Consider the following 25,432-nt stretch of genomic DNA (forward strand, 5'->3'; position numbering starts at 1 on the left):
TCATTTTCAAGACACCCAAATGATTAAAAGTAAGGTTTTCTTATGATTTTAGAAATTTCGGTTTACGACGATTTTCAGCTTTCAATGCGGAGTTGGAACGGAACCCTCATTGTAAACTGGTGGCTGCCTTATGTACAAATGTCATTGAGTTACATCATTTATCCTTATGACGTAATAAAATTCCATTTGTTTCCTGACTTTTGTTGTATCCTTTATATTTGCCAAGAATGAAAGTAGAACTACAATTTTCAGTTAATATACAAAACAAGAGAAAGTATGTTTCATTTTATTTGATCATTATAAAATTATCAGGGTATATTTTTTATACAATATGCTTTCACTGAAAAAAATCAGCTTTCTACCTATCACAGCTATGAAATTAAAATATATAGCTTAGAGATGACAGTACAAAATTCAATCAAACATTTAGGGTTGTAGTATAGTTACTAAGTTAAATTTGTTGTTAGGAAAAATATTTTGGGTGTGCAACTTTTTTTACATTAAATTATAAAAATGGAATTTTTGTTGAATGTAAACTACTTGAATTTAGGATGAAGTTTCCTTATAAGGGAATTTTAAGCATTGGTTGAACAATGGTGGTTGAAAATTTGAAGCAAATTTCTTTGATCATAAAGTCAGAGAGCCAACATACAATGTGACTTATGGCATTGGCATACTCCTTAAATCAATCAGGTCTTTAAGACTTCACTGTCTTCATCTGTAAAGGTCTCAGATCATGCTAATCGCAGATAAAAATAGAACATAAACATGAAAGGAGCAGAGATTAATATGAAATATCACAACAAAGAGGTGAAAAAGCACAAATGACACAATCCTCGTATAGTGTGAAGTGATGATAACTGTGTGGAGTCGTACAGAAGGAAGTAAGAGGCGGAGAGTTATGTATGGAAAGGTATGATTAAAGGGATTATTGTAAAAAATTTTTCTGATTCATATACAGTTTACTCAAGAAGTCTGGACACTGGCTGTGATATACCTAACGATCCAGAGTGCACGTTTAGTGAGATACCTTCTATCTGATAGACAAAAATCTGGTGAACCAGGGAGTGCTTGGGACACATATAAACAAATAAAGTACTGTACATGAATAATGGGTTTGTATTTTAATGTAAATTTAAAAATAGAAAAATTATATTTGTATTAGTAATCCTAATAATTCCTGAAATATGTATGTAATGTTAAAAAGCTTGAGCTACTCCAGCTTTCCAGCATACTAGACTGTGTAATTACTGTCTAAATGATTTCTGGACTTTTCATCATGGCTGCTAAAACAAAACAAATAATGACATTTTATAATATGGATAAAATGTGTACACAAAGATAGACCACTGTCATGTTTGTGCACCAGAAAAGGCTGACCAAGCAGTAAGAGTTTTCAAGACTCCATTAACATGTTATGTTTACCAACTGCAACTACAACTACACTATCATTTTAATAAGTCTTTTATATATTTTCATTTACAACATCAATACCTATGTATTTTACCAAAATGAAGCAGGGATGCCTCCAAAAAACATTTAAATATTTCATAAAAAGTACTTGGTGATACCTGTTCAGCAACATGTACTATCTCCAAAAGTGAGGCAACAGTTTTCATTATCTTTTGTTCATTGAATTTCCCATTTTTTTCGCCCGAAAACACAATCTCACAAAGTTTACTCTAGAATGTGACTATCCTGTGCAAACTATAGCATATATATTAAATCTGGAAGACTTAAATGTTTAGGTATCAAATGACTTTACAACTGTAGAATTTTTATGATTTAAAGTTATGGGAAATCGAGCAAACAAAAAGATAAGACTTTAAAGCTCTGCCCCTTTCTAGAGTTTCCAGATGTTGCATTATTGAACAATACGTGTCCAAAGATTTAGGAAAACTGTAACTTCAGTTTTGTTGCAGATAATACACTTAAGAATACAGTAGTGTAATGCACATTACGTACTTCATGGGAAGAAAGTTGTGAGATAAACAGCAGTGCTACATTTATGAACTCTGAAGTTATGAAAGTAAGTAAAATTAGTAACTGCTGCATAATTTCCTCCTACATTTGAAAAATATTTGAATAAATATCACAAGAAAATAGGAACCCACCTCTAGAGGCACATTGCCCATCAAACATGCAGTTTTGGTAAATGATGGACAACAGCGATCAGGATCCTTGTTTTCCACATAAACATATAAGAGTCTGTCTTCTGCACTTGGTGTTTCACATTTTTCTTCAACTGCTTGAATCTGTATTTGCTTCTGTAAAAAGCCAAAAAATATTTAAAATATATATATATATATATATATATATATATATATATATAATATATATATATATATATATATATATATATATATATATATATATATATATATATACATACATACATACATATATATATATATATATATATATATATATATATATATATATATATATATATATATATATATATATATAATATATATATATATATATATATATATATACTATATATATATATATATATATATATATATATATATATATATATATATATATATAAAATATACATATATATACATACATACATACATATATATATATATATATATATATATATATATATATATATATATATATATAGCAACAGGATTACCTAGAAATAAAGTGCTGAATGGACTTTTTCAGCTGACATGGAGTTGATCAGAAATATTATATATATATTGTATATATATATATATATATATATATATATATATATATATATATATATATATATATATATATATATATATATATATATATATATATAGCAAAGTACAACTCATTCTGAACTGAAATGAGTGTGTCATAATAAAACTATTCCACAGAAGAAATTCAAGTAACATGACAGTACATTTCAGTGCAAGGTGAATAGTGAAAGAAATTAAACCCATACCTTGCTATCTCTGGCACATGTGTAAGTTGTGCACAGATCAGGTGACAGCCATATTTCTCCAACTTCTTTAACTTCGTCATCCATTACACAACCAACCTTTGGTAAATGGGCCATTTGTTATTTTATAGCACAATAAAGTAACTGTACAAAAATTAAAGTACAGTATATTAAAGAACATTGTGAGAAGGGAAAATGACTAAATAATATAGCACAACTTACAATATAGTGATAAAACTTTTAGTGAGAGCTTGCAGGGCCTGGAGTTAGCAAATTTAAGTTTTAAATTTTTTATGGTTATCTAACAAAAAATTATAGTATTCCCCTTCCTACAAACTTATTGATTGTTTGAGGATTTAGTCAGAGGGTATTAGGAAGATGCGTATATCACACAGATCACTGTATTAAAAAAATAATATTCATTTAGTAAGTGATTTAACAAGCCAACTGAGTCACACTACAGGCTTTCGCAGGGCTTGCCTAAAGAATTTGTTCTTAAATGTAAACTAAAAGCTGAAAGAAGGTAAAGTTGAAAAATTCTGACTGCTAAGTGGGAAGAGACAATGGAGCAGATGAAAAGTAGTAAGCAGAAAGCACTGCAAAGAATCTTTACTACTACATAGAGTGTGCAGTGCAAAACACACTTTAAATGTTATCTGTATGTGGTTTAATAAAAGGATATTTGAAATCTGGTGAACATGTCACAAAATGGGTGAAATGATTCTTAGTCAGGGAGTATAACATATATATGTTCGTAAGCACTAACAAAGATCAAAATTCATTAAGAACCGAGGAATATTTCTTTGTCATGAAGTATCTGTACCAGATTTTTACAAAAATGCTAAAGATTTAATACAAACATTTACTTCTAATAAAAAGACTACAGCAGTTGCTAAATTTGAGAAGAGAATTAGATAATGAAGAAATAGAGAGCCTTTGTTTTACCTGGACACATGTACCACAGCACTGCTGTGGATAGAGTGGTGAGGGTTCGTAGACCCATCCAAGAGGACATGACTCATCACATGAAAAGATCTGCTCTATTTTTTCCACCTTACCCTCGGGGTTCTTGACACATTCCACACTTCGGCATCCATTTACAGGGTCTTCCAGTCGGCTACCCACCTAAGAAGAAATTATTCTTAACATGGCACAAATATTAAACAATTATAATGAATATATATTATATTTGCTTCAAGAGATTTTTCAAAGGTTCCAGGCAATGTAGCTCTAGAATATATCTTTAAAGCATCTGTGCTTTCTTGAAACAACTTGTTTTTCAATTAATAATTTGAAATATCCTTGTTAGAAAATGTAATTACTGTAATCTGATTTTTGTTAACCATGAAAAGCTTGTACAGTAATACTTTGTGCTTCTCATCTTATGAGCTGACTGATTTATTGATGCAATGGCATGAAAGTTGCAGCTCAGTGACACTATGGAAATGGATTTATTTAAGTATAATAATTAAGTGTTGAGTAGGAGAGTGAGATCTCAATATAAGAGTGCGGTACGTATTTTCATTTATAAACCACAAAAACATACTTCAGTTAATAATCAGTGGTTCTTGACAGACTTGTTGTTTAAATAACAGTGACAAACCTGTAGCTTCTGGTGAGGAGACTCTTGTTGAAAGAATAAAAATAGCTGTGGTTATGAGTGTGTATTAATAAGTGCAGAAAAAATAAAATAATAAACTTCACAGATGAGTGAATGTACCTCATGTAAACTGGTAGTTTTGAAATACTGCAAATATCTTGGTAAGCATCTTACTGAAATAAAGTTCAGCAAACTACTACTGAATGTTTCTTAAAAGTGTAATTCTTATTCTTGTACATGTTTTATATGTCAGGTTTTGTGTTTTCATGTTATGGTGTAATGATGACTTCACCCTCATGTACTTGTAGCCTCTGGAATTCTTCACCTTTATTGCTCCATTCATTTGTGAATTTTTTTTAGCAATACTACATTCATAACATATGCCATGTTGTGTTTTTCATCTACTTTTTCTGTGTGCTATGTCTCCCAAGACACTGGCAATCATTAACTTCCAATTTTTTCTCTTTCTTGACATTTACATTAGTTCTGAAGCTGTCTCTCTCCTCCAGTCACACCCCTTATTCTACCTATATGCTCCTCCCATTCACCCTCATTCCCCCCTTTTTTCTACCAGACATAAACTCTCTAAGAGGGGGAATTATCCCTGTGGAGGGCTGAACATAAAACCAAACAAAGTGAAAGTACATTCTTCATAAAATTAAGTGATCTTTTCATAATTATTTTCAGTGCTTCATTCACTGTGCCATTCTCTAATAAATTCTCTCATTCATTACTCTCTGTCCCTTACACAAAACTCTCCTCCCCATTTATATTTTAACTGCCAGTTAATTTTCCATCACTTTACTTACTTTTCCATCACTTTACTAATTTACCATACTTCACCTCCATACGGTACAACAAAAGTGACCTTATCTTTGTTTTCACCCTTTCCTCAGGCTTCCAGTTAAGTCTCATTGCTTTTGTGCATGAACTAGTGTATTAGCTAAAAGCCTGTGTGTGATTATGACTATGCTTTTACTGTCCTTCATGTTACTGTGTCCCAACTCCATTTCCTAACATCTGAACCTACTTTGCCTCTCCTAAAGTACAATTATAGCTACAGTCTAAGTCTCTTAACAACACGAAAGGCATGGTAACCAATGCTTTTCACACTACAAACATTCACTAGACACCAAATACTTAGTTCTGATAGCATAGCTGTGGTTCATCCTCAAAGGTTGCTTCTATGGCTTTTATTAATATGGTTGCTTCTATGGCTGAAGCAACCATGTCAATAAAAGCCATAGAAACAACCTTTTAGGACCCACAGCAGGTACCAAAAATAGGTTTTTCCTACGTCAAAAACTTTTTTTTTGTGTTACAAAAGGACCAATTTGCATATACGGTATTATCAAACCATGAATCCATGAAGTTAAGTGTATCAGTTGTGCTAGAATCCTTTACTTAAAAACATAAACAATCAAACAAGGTTAATATAAAAAATAAGATCAACAATAATTCTTATGTTAAATTTAGGAGAGGAGGGTTCTAGGGCCACAGCTGTCTGCTCCCCTCCCTAATCAGGTAGGACCCAACAACCTAAGTTAAGAGGTTGTTAGGATATACTCCTGTAATTGCCACTGTCTCACATTTTATCCAAAGTTGGGGGTTCCCCATCTGGCCACATAGGACCTAAGTATGGTGAGAATATATTTATATTTGTCACCTTTTCATGGTTTTTCTCTCTTTGCTGTTAATCACTACAAAAATGAACTATACATTTTTCTGACAGTTTATCTAGTCATATGAATTTTTTCTATTCTTGCTGTTGCATTCCCCTCTTTCTTTCAACAAAGAACCATGTTTTCCAATGTAGTCTATCATAACTATGGTTTGACCAACGATAATGGTAAAAAAAATACTTTAAACACATGAAGTCAGAAAACATGGTTCATGTGTTAAGCTATGGTCTCTATTATACTGTACTTGGGTATTTCCAAAAAGAAAATTATAATGCAGTGTGTATGATGATTGACTGGCACCACACTGTTTGGAATATCAAACTATTGTGAAACTTACAGTCTGTTTTTAATCCCCAGCTAACATTATTTCAGTGTCTGTGTTGGTTAGTACAAGAAAGAAATAAGAAAGATAATTACCTCTATGACTTCAAAGTCATCAATACATGCTGTCCTAACAATGGAAGGGCAGCACTGTCCAGCCACTTCAACCATATCTAACTGATAGTTTCCTTTATCTGGATGATCGTTCAAGGTGGTGCAAACTTGCTCACTACACTGATCATGTACAGCTCCTTTACTGCCCATAATGCACTTGCACTTCAAACACAGGCCATCTTCCCAAGATTCACCGATCTGGAAGTTTTGAGTAAATCTTTACCTTAACTGAAATACTTTTTCCCTTCCATTTCCACTTCATTACAAGATTCAGAGTTAAGAAATCATGTGCAAAAAGAGTCCACTATCTGTACCTTATATAGTTTCTTTTCTGGTTCTTCCTCATCTGTCAGTTCTCTCTGGAAACCAAATGAAGTGACCTCAAAGCGGTTCTCATATATACAAGCATCCTTGGGTATTTCTAAGGGGAAAAAAAGTAATATTATGGAATCATGGTTTATCAAATAATAACAAGAACTGCTGCAATCGTTTAGAATTACAGAATTTAGTACATGACTCAAATATCATACAAATACTGCATTTTGAAATACTGTAAATAAAAATTTCCACACAACACACTCAAGAAATGCCAAGAGCCTTAATTGCAGACTTACTGGATCTGCTGCATGGAACCGTCATACTGATGAAAAACAATCTACTAAAAAACCACATACTTACCACAGGTTATTTCAGGGCAACATTGACCTTCCTTTAATGGTTGTTCCTTGCGATTATAGAACTCTGGACACTCCTCTTCAGGACATACACCACTGCATTTTGTCACATACCGGGCACAACATCCACTTTCATCTAAAACCCATTCTTCACCTGCAAGAACATGTCAAGCTGATTTTAAAGCGAGTTTAAATATTTAAAAGATGTATATTAGTTCCATCAATTACTGCATCTTGAACTGAGTTGTCATTTTTAATACATGAAAGAATACAGTAACAGCAACTTACCTGGATTGGGGTCGCCTTTCTGGCTCAGTAACTTTTGGGCAGTCTTCTGGATTAACACAGACACATGCATACTGTGGGCATTTACCAGGAGCTTCAATCAACTGAGATACCTTTCCATAGCCACAATTAGACTCTGGTTCAGATGGCGTTGTGCAGTTTTCTACAGGTCTCACCTTACATTTCTTTCTGGGCCCACAGCATTCATCACCTGTGTCTGGTATCTGCAAAATTCAGAAAATAAAAGAATCTTATTTGTGTTGGGTTGAGAAAATACTGTAAGAAAAAGAATATTTCGCAAAAACATGCCTTTCAATTGTATTCATTAGGAATGTTTTATTTACCTCAGCAATAATGTACCCTTCATCACAGATCGGATCTTCAGGACAAGTCCTCGTACTACAAGTACTACCATGTTCATTGCACTGACATGTGGTACATGGGTCAGTTTTCCATACATCACCCACTCTGTGACCTTCTTCATCACATGTAGTACAATAAGTGGTGTTAACACAAACACCTTTATCTAAAACCTGAAATTGTTAAAAAAAAAAACACTGAAAAAGTTATATAAAACTGAAATAGCTGAAATGTATACTAAATAAATACTAAAAGGGTTTTAAAAATGAACAAACATTAATTAAGTACTGCAGTGTTATATACCTGCATGGAAGTTATTACTTAATGAAAACACTCCTGATAAAAATTGTGTTAGTTAAATTAAATTGTTCCTAGTAAGTCAATGTATCCATAATGTATATCAAAAACTATTGCTGACATATAAAATTATGAGAGGGCTCAGAACTTGTCTGTGGTAACCACTCTGGTCTGGCTTACCACATTTTTTATATGCAATTTAAATACATAAATGATGTAAACTTCCAGACAAAGTTATGTCAAATTCCTCTTGTGCATGTAAACGAAGACTACAAATTTGGAAAGGCGCCCATGGTAGCAGAATGCAACATTCAGCTAAAGAATTTTAACTCTTCAGTATTTCAATCTATCACCTGATTTTATGAAAGTTTAATTTCAATTTCAACATAACAGAGGCACTAACCATATCATCTGGACAGAAACAACCATCCACTGGAGATATAGGGCAAGAATCTGGATTCTTGTCAAGCTCCTCATAGTTATCACAGGTACGTACACATCCTGGGGCACACTGTTGATATTCAAGACCTTTAAAATAGAAAATAAAATATGTTTGAACTTACAGTATTCCACTGATCTGAAATAAAAACCAATAAATTATGTTGCAGTACAGATTATACTAGATCAGCATACCTTCTGGACAGGTTTTTGGGCACAGATCTTCAGAACGCCAGTCTAAGCAAACATCAAATTCAGCACATCGTCTAGCATAAGCTTCAATGCTATGACATGCAACTTCTGCTGGGTCAAGACTATTGCAAGAATCCAACTGACAAGCTGATATGTAAGCTGCAGGATCCTCAATTGGGTGACACTATTAAAATAAAAAAACATATACTGTATACATTTTACAATCACATCAGTTTAAATCTTTTCTTATTTCAGATGAAAAACTGTAGTATCATTGAATCTCGTAGATATGATATATTCTTGTTATTAAAGTAGCAAGGAAGAAGGCTGATTATAGTATAAAGGAAAATACCTCTCCAAAGATATCTTCATTCATCAACTTGAGACAAGGGTCTCTGTCTGGTGGTGGAGGAATGCAAGCCTGTTCCTTTTTGTTTATGACACCACATGACCGAGATTCTCCCTCATTCAACCAGCTGCGGCCAAACTCTTCCACTGATTTGACTAATCCCTTGTCTTGTGCAAACAAATCATCTGTGTCATCATAATTACAGTTGCCTGAAAAATGCATCCAAATTCAAGTACAAAGCTAAGATATTACTGATTAAAAAAAAAAAAAAACCTGAATTCTTAAGTTGAAAGGGAAGGCTTGGTAACAGGACACTCAAGTTAGAATGTATAAACCACTAGTCATATGCCACTTAAATACCAGAAAAAATATCCATTGAATAACATGCTATTGCTCTTTGCCTTATTAATGACTATAGAGTAAATAAAGTAAATTTTCTGTGAGGTAAGGATGAACAATGGGAGAAATATTCATGTTTGAAATATACTGAAATCTCATATCAGATAAATGAAAGACAAAAAAGTTTTGCTATATTTACCACAAAGACCCTCAGTCTTGTTGAAGTAGAGCTGTGATGGAATTTTTATAGCAAAGCCATGATTCTCTTCAAAGAATGTAATTTCCAATTCTATTTCAGGAATGGAAGCCATCACCTGGAAATAAATGTGTGTTTGGAAAAGTTGTTTGTATTGTTTTTCTCACAATAACTCCATTACAACATTTAAACTACAGAATTTAGCGAAGTAATCAAATACTGTACTCGCGTACAATTTTCTTGATTTGACAGAATGATTATGAATGCATATTCAATGTAAAATTATACTACAGTATACCTGAGAGAGGTCTGGTTGTTCCAAAGCAAGCCATGGCTCCCTATGAGGGAAAGTCAGAATGCGTTTTCCATCAATTGTAACAGATGTTTTCCCACTGTCACCACCAATATGAAGGCTATGAGAATCATACAAGACTGTGATGGCCTCAGTGCAGACTGTAACTGGAACTCTGGAGCAGTCCTTGTTATGAGCAATGACCTGAAGTGGAATTGAACTGATTTGTAGTCTCATCATTTTAACAAATTATAATAAGCAAATTACATACTAAACAAAATAATCTTGACTATATTTTTGTACAACAATCAAAATAATAAAGTAAAAAATTTCTATCTAATAAAACTCCAACCAGAAAAAGAGAACTCAGCAGTTATTCTAAGAGTGCCATGACCAGTGAATAACAATAAACAGTGAATGACATTATGGCAGATGCAAAATGTTCTCAAACAAAATCTAATGGGTCCGAGTAAAGTTTTGATATTCACTTTACATACTACAGTACTGTTCTAAAATATAATCAGCATTATAGTGCTTGCCATGCAACTGTGTCACTTAAAAATCATAAGAGACAGTAAAAGTTAGTACAAAACGTCATTTGTCTGATACTCTTGTACAGCAGCTGTTGAGTTTCATTTCTTTTGAGAAGAAAACTTGTCACCACTTGGCACAGAAACGTTAAAAAAGGAAAATATATGAAGGTATGCTAGGAAGTAAGATTGTTGTAACAGTCAACTTGCTAATTAATTAATACTGGTCTTTTCATACTTCAAAAGGTATCACAATATAATATAATCAAGCTTAGAATTTATAAAAGGTTAAAACTAAATAATGTACAGAAAATGTGTATGAACAGGCTGCTAAACAAGATAGAAATTCAAATTGTGCTGCTTTATTACAATACAGAAATTCAAAATGTGCTACTTTACTGCAATACATCATACATATCCTTTAAAGTTTCTGTCAAACAAAATCACTATCATGTGCAACTTTTGGGGATGAGCAGGACATGTTTTAAAGGCAGGCTTTTAATTCATAAATAAAAGGGAAGTACTATAATGTTAAAACTATACACATCATGAGGAGTTTTTTGTAAAGTGAAACTCTACACACATCATGAAAAGTTCCACAAGAGATAAACAGTGTTTATGAAAATGATAAATTCTTCATAATTCCATTTGAAATCTGAACTACTGCTTGTCTTTGCATAGGCAGGAAACTAAAGAACAAATCAGTTTAATTTCCTGAACTAGAAGCCTTTGGTACTTATTAATTTTTCTTATGGCACAGTACCTTACTCATTATATGAGAACTCAGCTAGCAGAAATCCAGTTATATGTGGCAATTGTAGATGATGATGATTACTACCATAATAATATTAATCTGTAATAACAGCATTTCTACTGCACAGGTAATGAATAATGCTCCACACTATTGTTATAGATCGAGATAGCCTCATTTCAAAACACACAGTGAGAGAGAGACTGCAAGTTAGCTGTCGCAATTTTCTTTACACACGGAGCATTGTATTCTATCCTGTCAATTATATTGACTTTTTGATGATTTAACGTACATATTTAAAATATGGTAGGCTATGTGTCTCCATACTACAAATGTTTACCATGTGGTTTACTGTTATTTTACCATTCAAATTATAACTGTTTCAATCTCAGACCTAGAAGTAAGACTATGGGAAATACAATTCATACACACCTGGAATGCATGTTGGCCTCTGATATTCTTGTCTCTTGCTGCAACATAGGAACATTCTCCATTGAATGTGAAGTTGTAACGATCAAAGCTCTTGTAATGAGGGTCACCATAAGCTTCGCATATGCAGTCACGACACATATCAGGACTGACACACTTGTTTCCCTTCCTTACTAATCCAGGAGCACAGAAGCAACCAGAAGTGCATGAACTCTCCCTTTCAACACAAGCTTCCTTATCATGTAGGTTTTCACAACTCCTTTCACACTTTCCACGGAAACAGTCATGGTATACTTCTCCGGGTTCACATTTCTTATCTGAAATCAAAGTTTATATGATAAAAATTGTGAATTACGTGTAACCCACAGGTTCTCTGGCATTATTTGAGATACACAATGGCTCAAGAAATATTTTTGGTTAAAATTTTGCTGTAGTGCACGAAGGATCAATTTTAAAAGGCCAAAGATAAAAAAGATAAAAATTTTACAAAATTACTATAAATCATTTCACCATAAGTATACAGAATATACTGTATAAGCTGCTTAGAGGGTTATTCATTGTATAATTAACCATTTAAATACATTAATATATTTAGATAGGAACTCTGCCTCCATACTCTACAAGATACTCATAAAAGAAATCAAAGCAAAATAAAGTCCTTTCATTTTTTAAATTACATTCAGCATAATAAACCAAGAAATTAATTAGTTATCTTACAGTACTTAGATGTTGCTTAAATCCAGATTTTTCTCATATGAAATAAACAGAGACTGTGGTGACCTTGAAAGACAATTACTACAGTACCAGCACAATGGACTTCTAAAATTAAGTACTGTACACGCCTTTACGAATAAAAAAAATACTTAGAGAATTTATGAGCCTTGGGGGGTAGAAGAAGATAAAATAATCTAACGAGTTTCCCAGTTATCAAAATAAATGTGATAAATGTATATGTAGTGTACTGAAATTAGTAACTATTAAACTTCTTAATATGGACCTCAAACTACAACAACCAAATAAATTCATACATATGGGTGTCACAGCACTTACAGCACTTAGCAACAACTCGCCAGTCAGACAGTTGAGCATCTGGATTTTTTTCAAGACATGAAGTAATGTAACGGTTCAAAGCTTGGCAGCGGCACTCCTCTTCATTATTTCCTTTCTGCAGACACTGGCAAACTTCATCAACACAAGTTTTCAGGAATGGGGATGTATTGACAACACTATGACATTCAGTAAATGGTTTAGATCTGTGGTAAGTTGAAAAAACAGTAGTTAGTCTCATTAGTCTCAACTTATGAAAATTATGATCATAAAAACTCTACATACTGTAAGTGAATTAATGACTATAATGATGATAAGAAATATGTACGATTTTTCTTAGGCTTTCAGTATAATAATGATAATACAATGGCTGCCAAAAGAATAAGTGACCTTTAAAGGTACTGTTACTTCAATCTGATAGTCAATAAAGAACCTACACGGAACTTCAGTTCCTTCTCATGCTACATCTCATTGCCACTCTATAAATGAAGTTAGAAAACCATAAACCATGGCAAATAACAGCAAACAGGCTATAGGGTGTTTTGGCTCTCATTATTACTACAGCATCATGCATGAACTGAACAGGCAGTGTTCTGCACAACAATAAACTATAGTTTTAAAGGAAATCCTCTTTGTAACACAACAAACAGAATAATAATCTCCTTGCCACCACCATATATTCAATGTTCAACAGCACACTGTACAGTATAGTAATTCAAAAAATACTTACTGAACCATGTTACACAATTTGAAAGCTTTAGTAGTTTCTGAGGAATTACACTTGGGTGGCTCACATGAGTCCCCATCCATAGACCAAGATTTGCCAAAATCTGTGATAGAAGTGGCAAGCTTTCCGTCAGGTTTAGTTTTGTCATCATTTCCACTGCCCGTGTAGAAACCACACATTCCAACCACATTGTTCTTCAGATTTTGTCCCACCTTAAACATAAGTAACAAAACATTAACTCTGTACAGTATTATACAATCAAAAAATGTCAGAACCTATATGAATGCTCAAAATAATACATTACAAAACAGTATGTTTGTATGGATGGCAGTGACATTTCACTGTCAGCTTACCATAATGGATTTCCCACTAGGTCAAATACAAATTCATAACTAAGTCTAAATAATATTTTTATTATAAGAAGTTGCTTACTTTATCTAAGTATTAATTAGGGTAGTTCTGATGCTCATGTTTATTTTACATACTGGTGCAGTGCAGTTGTATATTGTACTTATAAAATACAGAATGTAGCTTTTGCTGTGAGGCACTTATGAATTAATATGATGGATTTAATCTGTTACATGGATACGAAGCCTGTTTTGATAAAAGTACTGTATATCTATCGATACATTTCATCATATTGTTATGAAAACTGAATTTTACTGCAATGTATAGGTAATGCCCGAATTATATAAACATCTTACCAAAATTCTTGTCCAACAAAACAAAAATTAACCCATATCAATCTGAATTTGACTTCCCTTTGGGTAACAAGGCACTCCTGATCCTGATTGACATATGCCCTTTTGAACTCACTGTTGCCATGATAGATTAAATTCTATGGGTAATCTACACTCAGAACTTTAGAAGGAGAAAACAATGGACATGTTTATTATATTTCATGCACCTCAAAAATTATCCACTTTAATCATTGCTTTGTACAGGATTTTGACATTATTGCTAAAATCTTTGTACAGGATTTTGACATTATTGCTAAAATATCTTAAGTTACTATAACATATCAAGTATGCAATTTGTGAAGGATCTCTCACTCTCACATCTATGACAAGTTTTATAAGTAAATTAATATAAAAAATTCAGAAGACTAAGTAATATAGAGGAAGATTCATCAAAAGAACTAAAGAAATATGTACACCACTGAGAAAGTCATGTATGGAAAAGGGCATTTGCAACTAAAAGATATACATACCTCAATTTTGACATTCATTTCAAGATTCCATTCAATGGCAAAGTTGTGAACTTTTGATTCGTAATACAAGGTGTCACCAACACGAGATATTGTGAAGTTCTTTGTTGTGGTACCAATGCGCTGTGTCTGTCCACCAAAAGGTATTTTAAAAGCATAAATGATTTCATATAATAAATATCATAAAGAAATTCCGATTTGTCATATGAAATGCTCTACTCTATCCACCAAAAACTTGATATTTTGATAGGTAGTATATTAATTCTACATAGAAAATATTCTAAAGAAATTGTAGTTATTCTCAATAATATTTTGCCTCAGTAGTATACAGCATACTAAACAGAAGGTAAAAATGACTGTAGAGGCCAATCACTATATCAGTATTGAGGTTCTTGAAATAATCCAGATAATTACCTGTGATGCCGTGTATGATTTATCATTATAAATGATTGTAAGGTCTGGCTTGAGTACCATTTCCTGTCCTTTCTGTGTTATTTTCAGGTAGCGGTCACAGGTCTTGTCATGTGAGCAGTTGCGGTGAACTTCAGAGATGGAAATAGAAATAGAGATTAACAAAAATTTACATGTGGCACTTGAGACATTTTCTATCTTCATAGTGATCTATCACTTCATACAGTTTAATGCTTTGAAGTTATTACTGAATGGGCTGAATTTATTAGGTCCCTTGATTGTACATGGAAAGGTATTTGGTAAGGTGATACAATACTTTTATCTTCAGTAACCTTAATTACAGTAATTTAGTCTTCCATTCAGTTCAGCAAAATGGTCAAATATTAATATTAAGCTGAAGGGTAGTTAATCTATGCTCAGTGTTACTACAATAAATATAATTTTTACATTTAGTTATATCTTGACTTAGCAACAGCCTAAGTAAATAAAAAATAAATATATTTATGTTCCAAATCTAGAATCAACTAAGTTTATAATTAAATACTATGAGTTTAATATCTAATCTATTTTCCTGTTTATATTTAAGCATGCAGTAAATCCATTACCAAATCATTCATAACACTATATTTAAATACAAATCAATATTATAATTAATAATGATTTTAGCCTTTGCTACATTTTAACCCCACAGTTTTGCCATTAATATAGCCAATAAATTACTTTTAGTTAAATGTGATTAATTAATTTCTTACAGAAGATTGTTGTAGTAAAAACATTTATTTGGTCATGACTGCAGCTGATAATATGCATCTTACTGACATCTAGTATTACAACGGAAAATACAATCGAATGATGGTTACTGCAAATGGGAATGATAAAAGACAGTCTTGGGTGATAAGAAGTGAATGTTTAATGATACAGAAATTTTACTGGTGTAGATACCAGTCACTTGAACCCAAAGCAAAACTTACTAGAAATAACCCAGTCTTTGCTATTCTTTTTCTGTGCAAGAATGTGATTGCATAATTCCAACTGGTAACTTGATCCATCAAAGGAGTTGATTGTCCTTCCAACTATCTCACAAGTAAACTCGCCTCCGGGAGCTTCACTTGGAGGGACACCAGGAGACTCTGAAATTTGAGAAAAAGCACCTTCAAGTAAAATTCCTTTGCAGGTTTTAATATCTTAAAATAATTTTACAGTTAAGCTGAAGCAATAAAGCCTGATTCTAATGGAGAGTTGTACTGTACAGCATTTAACATTATTATAAGTTAACTGAGGTATACAACTGCCAATTCAATGTAGGAAGAAGGATAAGACAGTCTTTTTACAATACTTACTGCATCCAAACCTGGGGCAAGGATCATTCGCATCTGTTATTGCATAGACAGTTTCACCGTCTGCACATAATGGTACTTCAGGCTGTTGAAATAAATAATACATAATGTACGTATGTTATTCTATCAATTACACATTTACATGCTTCTGTTACTATCTAAAATAATTAAAGCCAGTTACTTTTACATTACAAAACATGGTCACATTTTAAATCAAGTATTATCCAGTCCTTGGTATACAGCCTATAACCTAGCACACATTTTTTGGAAAGGACTATGTTGGATGGATGATGAGGGAATATAGAACATAAGAGGAAAAAAATAGCACCTCTACTACTCAGCTCTACAAAACTCCCCTACTTTATGCTTGACTCATACCTAGCTTAATGACCAACCTAAATGTCTGCCTTTTGCTGCCTATTGTTCATACAGTGAGTAGATTTGTATTTGGCTCTGTGGAAGGGCCTTTGTTTTTTCGGGGCCTGACCTTATGCAAAACTGGTAATAGATGGGATGCTCTCTACCATGCATCCTCCAGCACTGAACACCCTTCAGCCAATGCCTGTTCTTCCATCAGTCTTCCTTGCATTCACAGTGGATGCTGTATCAACCATGCTGGAATGTCCAGATGTGAGTGCATCTGTGCCCACAGCCATTTTGCTACAGAGGCCTGAAGACTGATATCTAGTCCTATTGTCAACATTTGCTCTCTTAGGTCTTCTTGACACTAGCTAACATTCAGAAGCAAACTGTTCTTAGCTACTTTGCCTGGGTTTTCCCTAGTGCCAGCCAAGATGCTAGCAGTCACTGATACTGTGACAGTCATCACTCAAAGATTTCATCTCTCGTCAGTAACTATAGCCATGACTATCAATAATCCTGGTGGTCAAGTTAAGGACCAAGATTACAAGGTCAGCAATGATGATAAGAATTCTGACTTTGGTTATTCCTTATTATACTTAGGAGGAATCTTCTAATTGTGACCCTTCAAGCTCATGATGAGGATGACTATGGCAAGAGCAAGTTCTTTGTTCAGTCATGTGATACACCACAAAAAGCATAGCAGTGACAATCATCCCTGAGAGCCAGTAAAGGCCAACAATTCTCCTTTGGACTCTGGTCTTACTTGCTAAGAGTCATTGACCACGGAAGAGTAGTCTACCAGCTCCCTGCTACAAGGACAGTTTTGATCCTTGAAGAAGAGGACATTGGCATTTCAATCTCTCTCTCCCCTTCTGAATATGTATATATATATATATATATATATATATATATATATATATATATATATATATATATATATATATATATATATATATATATATATATATATATATATATATATATATCTATATATATACCATATGGGTTCCAGTGGCGGCAGCTTTATGGCGGCGGCTTTTGTCTGACCTGCCGGACAGGGCGCCGGGCAGGGCAGCATGTGGGGGGCGGGTGATATGGGCGGGAGTTAGACATCTGAATCCATGAGGTTTGCGGTTAACTGAACAAGGGTGGGGATGTCCGGGTCCATGCTCGCTCTTGCCCTCTTAACTGGAGTGGAATTCGTGTCAATACGCACTTGGGAACGCGCCGTGTGAGTCCGTTAATGATGCTGGTGATCTGCCGACGAGAGTCATCACGCCCGAACGCTGGTTACAGCGCCGTAATTGGTCCGCTAGGAGCGTGGGTAGTTCCTGGAGCCAAGACTAAGTCGCCGTGTGGAGTCCGCTTAACGGCTCGGGAACCACTCCGGGGTCACCACTTTAAGAGGTGTCAAAGAATCGAGCAGGGATAGGTTACTGCTGCTTTACTGTGACAGGCGGTTTATATAGCGGCGGACTGACGCGTCACGCCGAGGAATACAATGGGAACAAAGGGTGACCTGAGGTCAATAACATTTGACGATAAAATACAATAAACAAACACACTTTGAGTTACACAAATGAGCAATAGCAGAGTTGAATACATTCTGATACCTGAAAGAAGGAACACATAACATACAATTTGGTAGCTGGTAAGTTTTTACATAAAATAATTTAATTGATTGGGTATGTCTGAATTTTGCGTGACCCATTACCGAGGAGCGGCGATCCTAGGAGATGTGAAGAAAATGGGTTGTCACCACAGAAAATCCGCTCAGCAGGGACTTTACAGATTTCGCCTTTATGGCATTATCAAAGCGACTACTGACTTACAATGCGGCCTTTCGACCTTTTATATCATCGTGATCATTCTCCCCGCGATGATATAAAGAGGTCCTAGTTATTAGTCAGTAATCACTGATAATGCCATAAAATGAAACAACTGTATGACAAAAATTAATAAATGGAAGAGAAGTTTGCATATTTTTCACCAGAAATTGACGAACGAGAATCGAAAAAAACTCCATCGGTATGAAGATACCTGCAAAAAACTTACTGATGCCACTATAGCAATTGCTTTTAACAAAAATTGTATAAGAGAAAAACTATGCCCTAAAAGTACACACACACATATATTATATATATATATATATATATATATATATATATATATATATATATATATATATATATATATATATATATATACATATACATACATGTATACATATATACATATACATATACATTGTCAGTATGTGTTAAATTTAACGTAAATTAATTTGTTTTGAATAAGTCACTTTGGCAGTAATTATTCTTTTGGAAACATAATGACCCTGTTTCCTCCTCCCGACATTTCTGACTTGTTGTTTAGTTTTAATTACAATGAGCTTGTTTTATTTTCACGTGGTGGTGTGGTGTTGGAGCTGTATTCGGCGCTGTCTTCTCGAGGAGTGAGAGAGTTGTTTTCTGGACCATTAATAATGTGAGGGCTGCCTTATTCTTGAATTTTGGAACTATCCTGGGATTTACGAGATCTGCCTTTCTTCAGTTGCTGCTGCTGACCTCCTTTGTGAGATTGATTTACTCTTCAGTCTCGCCCTTGGTTCAGTAACACTGCCAAGGACCTCTGCCAACTGGTAAGGTGTGATTGCCGTCGGACGGCCGTGTCCGTTGATCGTCTTGCGACGTTAAAAGTGATTTCTTCTGTCTACGCCCTTGGTCCAGTTATTTCCTTGCCAAGGGACCTCTCTTACATTTGGTAAGGTCTCAAGAAAATATTATTATCCCGACCCGTGATTTTGAAGGCTACGTTAGCCACTACTACTGTTTACAGCTCACTTAAGGGAAGCAGTTTATTTTTTTTAAATGTTTAGTCTGTAATAAGTTAGGCTATTCTGTCTTTTCGACATTCTATTACTTTCAGGCCCTCTCTTTAAAGTGTAATTGTATAGTCTATCTTAATTTGGTGTAAGTGTGTTTGTTATTCGATGTTTTCAGTGTGGATGATTTTTGTGTTTATTTAATGTATTTTGTAAGAGGCTCAGTGGTCATTTCTTTCTAACATTTTGTATTAAATATTAAGGTTTATTCTCAGTTTTCTTTATCCTCCTTGATTCCATCTCTGTACACTCTGTTGCGCCATTCCACCTATTGTGGACTTGGTCGTTTGTGACTTTATTTGTATTTTAAGAGACTTGTGTATGTTTGATGGGCATGGGCCCATAACAACATACGACCTTGCCAGTATATATATATATATATATATAGTATATATATATATATGTATATATATGGATATATATATATATATATATATATATATATATATATATATATATATTCTCCTATATTATATATATTATACATACATTATAATATTATATATTTATCTTACTGTGTATATATAAATGTATAAATATATATTCACCTGTATGTATGTATTCTTGTACAAAAGTTTTGATAGAACACATTTCTTATACTTGAAGATAAACCAAAATCAATTGACAACAGATATTCTAGGAGGACTCAATGATTTTGAAGACATTGAAAAAAACTGGCTGAGTATATAGTAGTATATACTACATACTCCAGTATATAGTACTGTACTTTTACACTGCCTAAACAGATGGCTTTCTTACCCAGCCCAGTCAATGATGCTTCATTGTTTTTGAGATGGCAATGCTAACAAAGTGAAAAATCCTTAAAAAATAAAATGTTCACTGATTATGAGAACTTAACTGCACAATTTTCTCTAACTTACAGGAGGACACTCTGGGAATGGAGTCTCAGTTGTGGTTGGGTAAGGTGTGGTAATCTGGACACATGAGTACTGAGGACACACAGATCCTTCTAGGCTTTCTATATACATGACGCGTAGATCATCAGGACACTCAACAGGTGGACACATTGTTGTTGTGATGATAGGGGTACAATCATACTAAAAAGTAAAGCATCCTATTAGTACCCATTAAAGTATTTTCTGTCTAAAAGTAAACTGGATATGAAATGTTAAAGGTTTCAATAATAATAGAATATCCAGGCACAATTGGTAATTTTCCATAAGTACTGAAATGAAGCAGTGCTGTCTGATTGCCAAGACAGGGACATAAATGACAAATACATTTACTAAAAAAGTTATATTAATATAAAATACTTGGACTGAGGTATAAAACAATTAAAATCTCACTTTACGGCTAAAAAGCTGCAATTTTTCCTATTCAACCCAAAGGAAAATTTAATAAAATATACTTATGGCATTACAACAGGGTCAGCCCAGAAAACTTACTTCAGGACATAATTCAATAGGCTCCTTTGAATCCTTATAGTTAACTTCATATCCCTGTGGACATGAGGGTGGTGGGCATGGAGCTGTAGGAGTAACAGGAGGGATGCATTGGTAATGAGGACACCAGTCATCTGCTGATGTAGACTGTATCTCATAATCTTGACTCTCTTGTACCACATAACCATCGGGACATACAGGAGGAGGACAAGTAGGAGGTTCCATTGTGGTGATTGGTGGAACACATTTGTATGTGGGACAAACTTCTCCTGGCTGAGAGTGAGGGAAAACAATTCACTGAATAAGCAGAAATAAAAAAAAACTAAGACATTAAACACCTTACTAAACACTAGAATTAAATATATATCAGAAAGACAAATACCTAATACAATTTACAAATTAAAGTTATAAATGACATTACATGCAGGAAAAATACTTCACTTGAGTACTACTCAACTATTTACAACACAAAGAAAAGATTTTGTGATGTTTGCATCCACGGACCTTCTTATGAGAGAATATAATATCAAACTGCAATGGACAGTGAGGTATTGGACAAGGCATTGGAGTTGTCATCTCAGGAAGCTCACATGTTACTGATGGGCATCTTCCCTTTATCTTCTGAACTTTCATTACCCATGGGTCTGGACACTCTTTGGTTGGGCAGCCCTTTGGTATTTCTGGTGGCGAAGAGATGAGATACAGGTGTTTTAACCTGCCCTGCTTATATGTTTGCTATTCTTCAAAATTCACATATTGATAAGTTTGTACATCACAGTGATATAGTGAATCTACAGGTTTCTATTAATAGTCATGTACAAATAAAACACAGAAACTACCAGCAGTAAAGTACGTTACATGAAGAATTTCTTGTTTTGTTAACTTACTATGCTATCTTAATTTGATTTCTCGTCATACTACTTACCCAAGAATCTTGCAGCTAAATCACAAAATGATAGCCCAGCCAAAGTCATTACATGATTTGAATTCTTTTAAAGATATATAATTCCTATTGCTTATGTCATCACACCATTTTCAAGCTTTCATTTGTTTTCATGAGCATTATTAATGAAAGTAAATTCATAAATGCATACAGTTACCGGCTTTAGAGTACAGCTCTTTTTCTGAAGATAAAGCTTACAAAATGTTAATAGAGAATGAAGTCAGAACAATATGCTGTACCAACCTAAGAAAAACTACTCACCAGGTGTTGGAGGAGGACAATCCACTTCATCATCAGGACAGTCTTCGATACCATTGCACCAGTTAGTCTCATTCAGGCAATAATTGCTTGAAGGGCATAACTTGGTACCTTCTGGGCAAGTCTTACAAATACATGTGCACATAGGTGTTACAACACTATATTCATTCTGAAAATAAATGGGCATTCTTGTATCATTTATCTCATAAAACCTCTTGGGGGGAGGGGGGAAGGCTGACAACAAAAACATAAAAGGCAACCTCATTAAGAAAAAAGTAATGAGTACAAGAGAAAGAAAAGATAATCTCATGGTGATGAACTACAAATACCTTCATTTCTGTCCCAGTATTTATTGGTTTCAATACAGCTATTGTGAAACACTAAAATGCCTTTGAAAATGCTTTCAGTGAGTAGGTAACAAGGGTACAAATAATATACAGTTTGCTATTCAAAAGACATGCCAGAGTTCATAATAGTTAGGCTGATGTACTATTGTACACCTACATAAATGCAGGTGTACAACAGTACACATAAATTAATGTGCTGATTTCCCTAACGTAACAATGCTAAAAATTTTGCTTGGCTCCTAGAAATAAAGCGAACTAAAATCTGGAGCATGGAAATTTATGAAATTTTCATAATGCTTATAACATAAACAGACTTACTTCATCCTTGCATGGTGGACACTTCTTTTCTTGACATTTTGCCTCTCCCTCTCCTCCAATTATACACTCACACTCTTTACAATCGCTGGACTCAAATAATGAACCAGTTTCATACCTAGCAAAACAGTAAATGTACCACAGATTAAAATTTATAGTGTGTATATCTGGCATCAATAATCACATTTGCTGTGATGTCTGTAGGCAATAAACAAAATGAGTTTGATGCATTTTAATTGTACTTCAAAATTTACCAAAATAAAATGCTTCATCATATACCTGTAATTCACCTACAAGAGGTGAATTCCACTTGGAACATATAGGTGATTCACAACAAGAAAAAAACTTGATCAAAATTCAAATAACAAATACCTAATGCCATCCTCATAACATGGGCACACTTTTTTTTGCAACGTGGAGAACTGTCCATGATGATTGTTTCCACTGGTGAACAAGGCTTACAGCGATCATAAAACTCTTCTGGCAAACCAGGACAGGTGTCGCAGTAAGGTGGTGGAGGAATCAAGGTGGTGGTAAATGGAGCTTCTGTAGTTGTTACCTCCGCTGTATCAGGAAAAAAATATGGAAATAATTTGTTTTTTCATTTTGTTAGGAAAAGAATCTCTTAATAAGGGGAAAATCATTATGAATTCATAATTTTGTACACTATTTTCTTTTGGAGGATAGGAGTAGCTTAGTACTGGAAAATTATTCCTATGAAAAGGGGAGGTATATACAGGAGTAAGGACAAATGGGCTATAGTAATGTTCGGGAGTCATTTTTTATGGGTAAAGAATATTTTAAGTAAAGGGACTGGAGAATCTTAGAGTGTGGAATATCATCGTAATTAGGAAGGTTTCAATGGGAGGAAAGAAAAAATCTTCTAGCTTTAACATTTTTCATTCAGCAGGAAATGATGTTATGGTAAAGAAAAGATGTTCTCAATTAGGGAAACAGTCTTTAAATATGGGGAAAGGAACATTTGACCATGCAATATAATTTCAGTAAAAGGAACAAAGAATCTTTTAGTAAGGACAGATTATCTTCAGGAAAGGGATATGAATCACTGTTAGCAAATGGAAAGCAGAGACTTTCAAATGCTAAAAGGAAAATCTCACTAAAGAAAATAGAGAGGGGAATTGGTTTTGTCTGACAATAGAAAAAGAAGCCATTTAGCAGGAGAAGGGACTCATTTCTGGAAGAGGTGGAAAGTTTTATGGCGAGCCAAAGAATACTAAGCACATGACAAAATTGGATAATATTATCAAGGAAATTATATGATTTTCACATTAGGAAAGAAGTCTCATTATGAGGGGATGTTTCCAATACTGTATACTGTTTTTCTACCAAGAAAAAGCTTATTATGAGGTAAGTACATTTTAGGGGGAGAAAAAACTTTCAATTAGAAAGGACAGGTGTCTGACTAATGCTTTATGCTTCAGTAACCTAACATTTTTTGTTGTGCAAAAAACAAGTGAGAAGTCATGCTGAATACAAGTTTGATTAAACTTAACTTATATAGAATGTTAAGAAAATAAATGGCACTACCTAGGAGGTCGAAACTCTATCCCCCAACATTACCGGATGACTTTACAAGCTAAAAAGAAGGTAATGCCAATAAAAAATTTTATAACCACTGTACTCATTTGTAACAAATTATCCTTTTAAAAAAGAAAGAAAATTAAATTTTTCTTGTAAAGAGAATAACAACCACAAAAATAAAACTGTTCTGTGTGAGGTCTGAGTGATCTTAAGTTCACGCCAATTTTAAAGTATAAAAAGAAGTCTTACATCTCAAGTCAATGCATCTGCTAAACAGAGAGACTTCAAATTATTCTGACATAAAAAACATGATTAAAGAGAAGAAAACGATAATAATACATACGATATGGATGGAAACAACCCAAAACCTCAGCTCTCATGGCAATATTATTCTTCCAAGTCTTGGGTCTAATTTCCAAAAACTGTGCTTGAATAACTCTGTCGAACTTCGTCTTCACTACAGAATCTCGATCATAATTGCCAGGGAATACCTGTAACATAAATGGCCTTACTGGAGCCTTTGCCTTATCTTTTTTGCTTACTGAATGAAATTGATATTAACCCAGGTTAGTACCTGGACTATCAAAACACAGAAAAAGCATTTGCTTTTACTGTACTGTACTTATATTGTTGAATTCCAACAAAAAGCAAGTAGAAGGAACCAATTTCGAAGAGCGCAAAAGCTAAAGATTTTTAAGATTGGGCATAATACCAACTATTTATTATTCAACTTAAGAAAGTTACGAAGGTGTTTTAAAATATCCTACACAGCCTAAGAAGTATAAGTTGAACTGCTTGTAAATCAGATTTGATAATTCTAATTTGTTTCAACAAATGGTAATCATAGAAACCAAATACTGTACATCACAGCTATTG

General features: G+C 33.8%; 1 protein-coding gene across 1 annotated transcript in view; it reads right to left on the bottom strand.

Moving 5' to 3' along the window:
• The window catches only part of LOC136843161 (hemocytin-like), a 224,310-nt gene that overhangs the window by 21,588 nt on the left and 177,290 nt on the right, over positions 1 to 25,432 (bottom strand). Inside the window, 28 exon segments of the mRNA XM_067111219.1 lie at positions 2,115 to 2,267; positions 2,930 to 3,025; positions 3,872 to 4,051; positions 6,626 to 6,841; positions 6,958 to 7,064; positions 7,322 to 7,480; positions 7,613 to 7,826; positions 7,947 to 8,135; positions 8,663 to 8,787; positions 8,893 to 9,073; positions 9,242 to 9,447; positions 9,777 to 9,891; positions 10,072 to 10,269; positions 11,779 to 12,092; positions 12,826 to 13,028; positions 13,553 to 13,761; positions 14,760 to 14,885; positions 15,171 to 15,298; positions 16,139 to 16,297; positions 16,508 to 16,589; positions 20,630 to 20,806; positions 21,155 to 21,424; positions 21,656 to 21,831; positions 22,356 to 22,521; positions 23,018 to 23,132; positions 23,387 to 23,460; positions 23,463 to 23,578; positions 24,900 to 25,047. Coding sequence (XP_066967320.1) covers positions 2,115 to 2,267; positions 2,930 to 3,025; positions 3,872 to 4,051; positions 6,626 to 6,841; positions 6,958 to 7,064; positions 7,322 to 7,480; positions 7,613 to 7,826; positions 7,947 to 8,135; positions 8,663 to 8,787; positions 8,893 to 9,073; positions 9,242 to 9,447; positions 9,777 to 9,891; positions 10,072 to 10,269; positions 11,779 to 12,092; positions 12,826 to 13,028; positions 13,553 to 13,761; positions 14,760 to 14,885; positions 15,171 to 15,298; positions 16,139 to 16,297; positions 16,508 to 16,589; positions 20,630 to 20,806; positions 21,155 to 21,424; positions 21,656 to 21,831; positions 22,356 to 22,521; positions 23,018 to 23,132; positions 23,387 to 23,460; positions 23,463 to 23,578; positions 24,900 to 25,047 — 4,602 coding nt within the window.

The sequence above is a fragment of the Macrobrachium rosenbergii genome, chromosome 2 (genome assembly GCF_040412425.1).
Source record: "Macrobrachium rosenbergii isolate ZJJX-2024 chromosome 2, ASM4041242v1, whole genome shotgun sequence".
NCBI lineage: Eukaryota > Metazoa > Arthropoda > Malacostraca > Decapoda > Palaemonidae > Macrobrachium > Macrobrachium rosenbergii.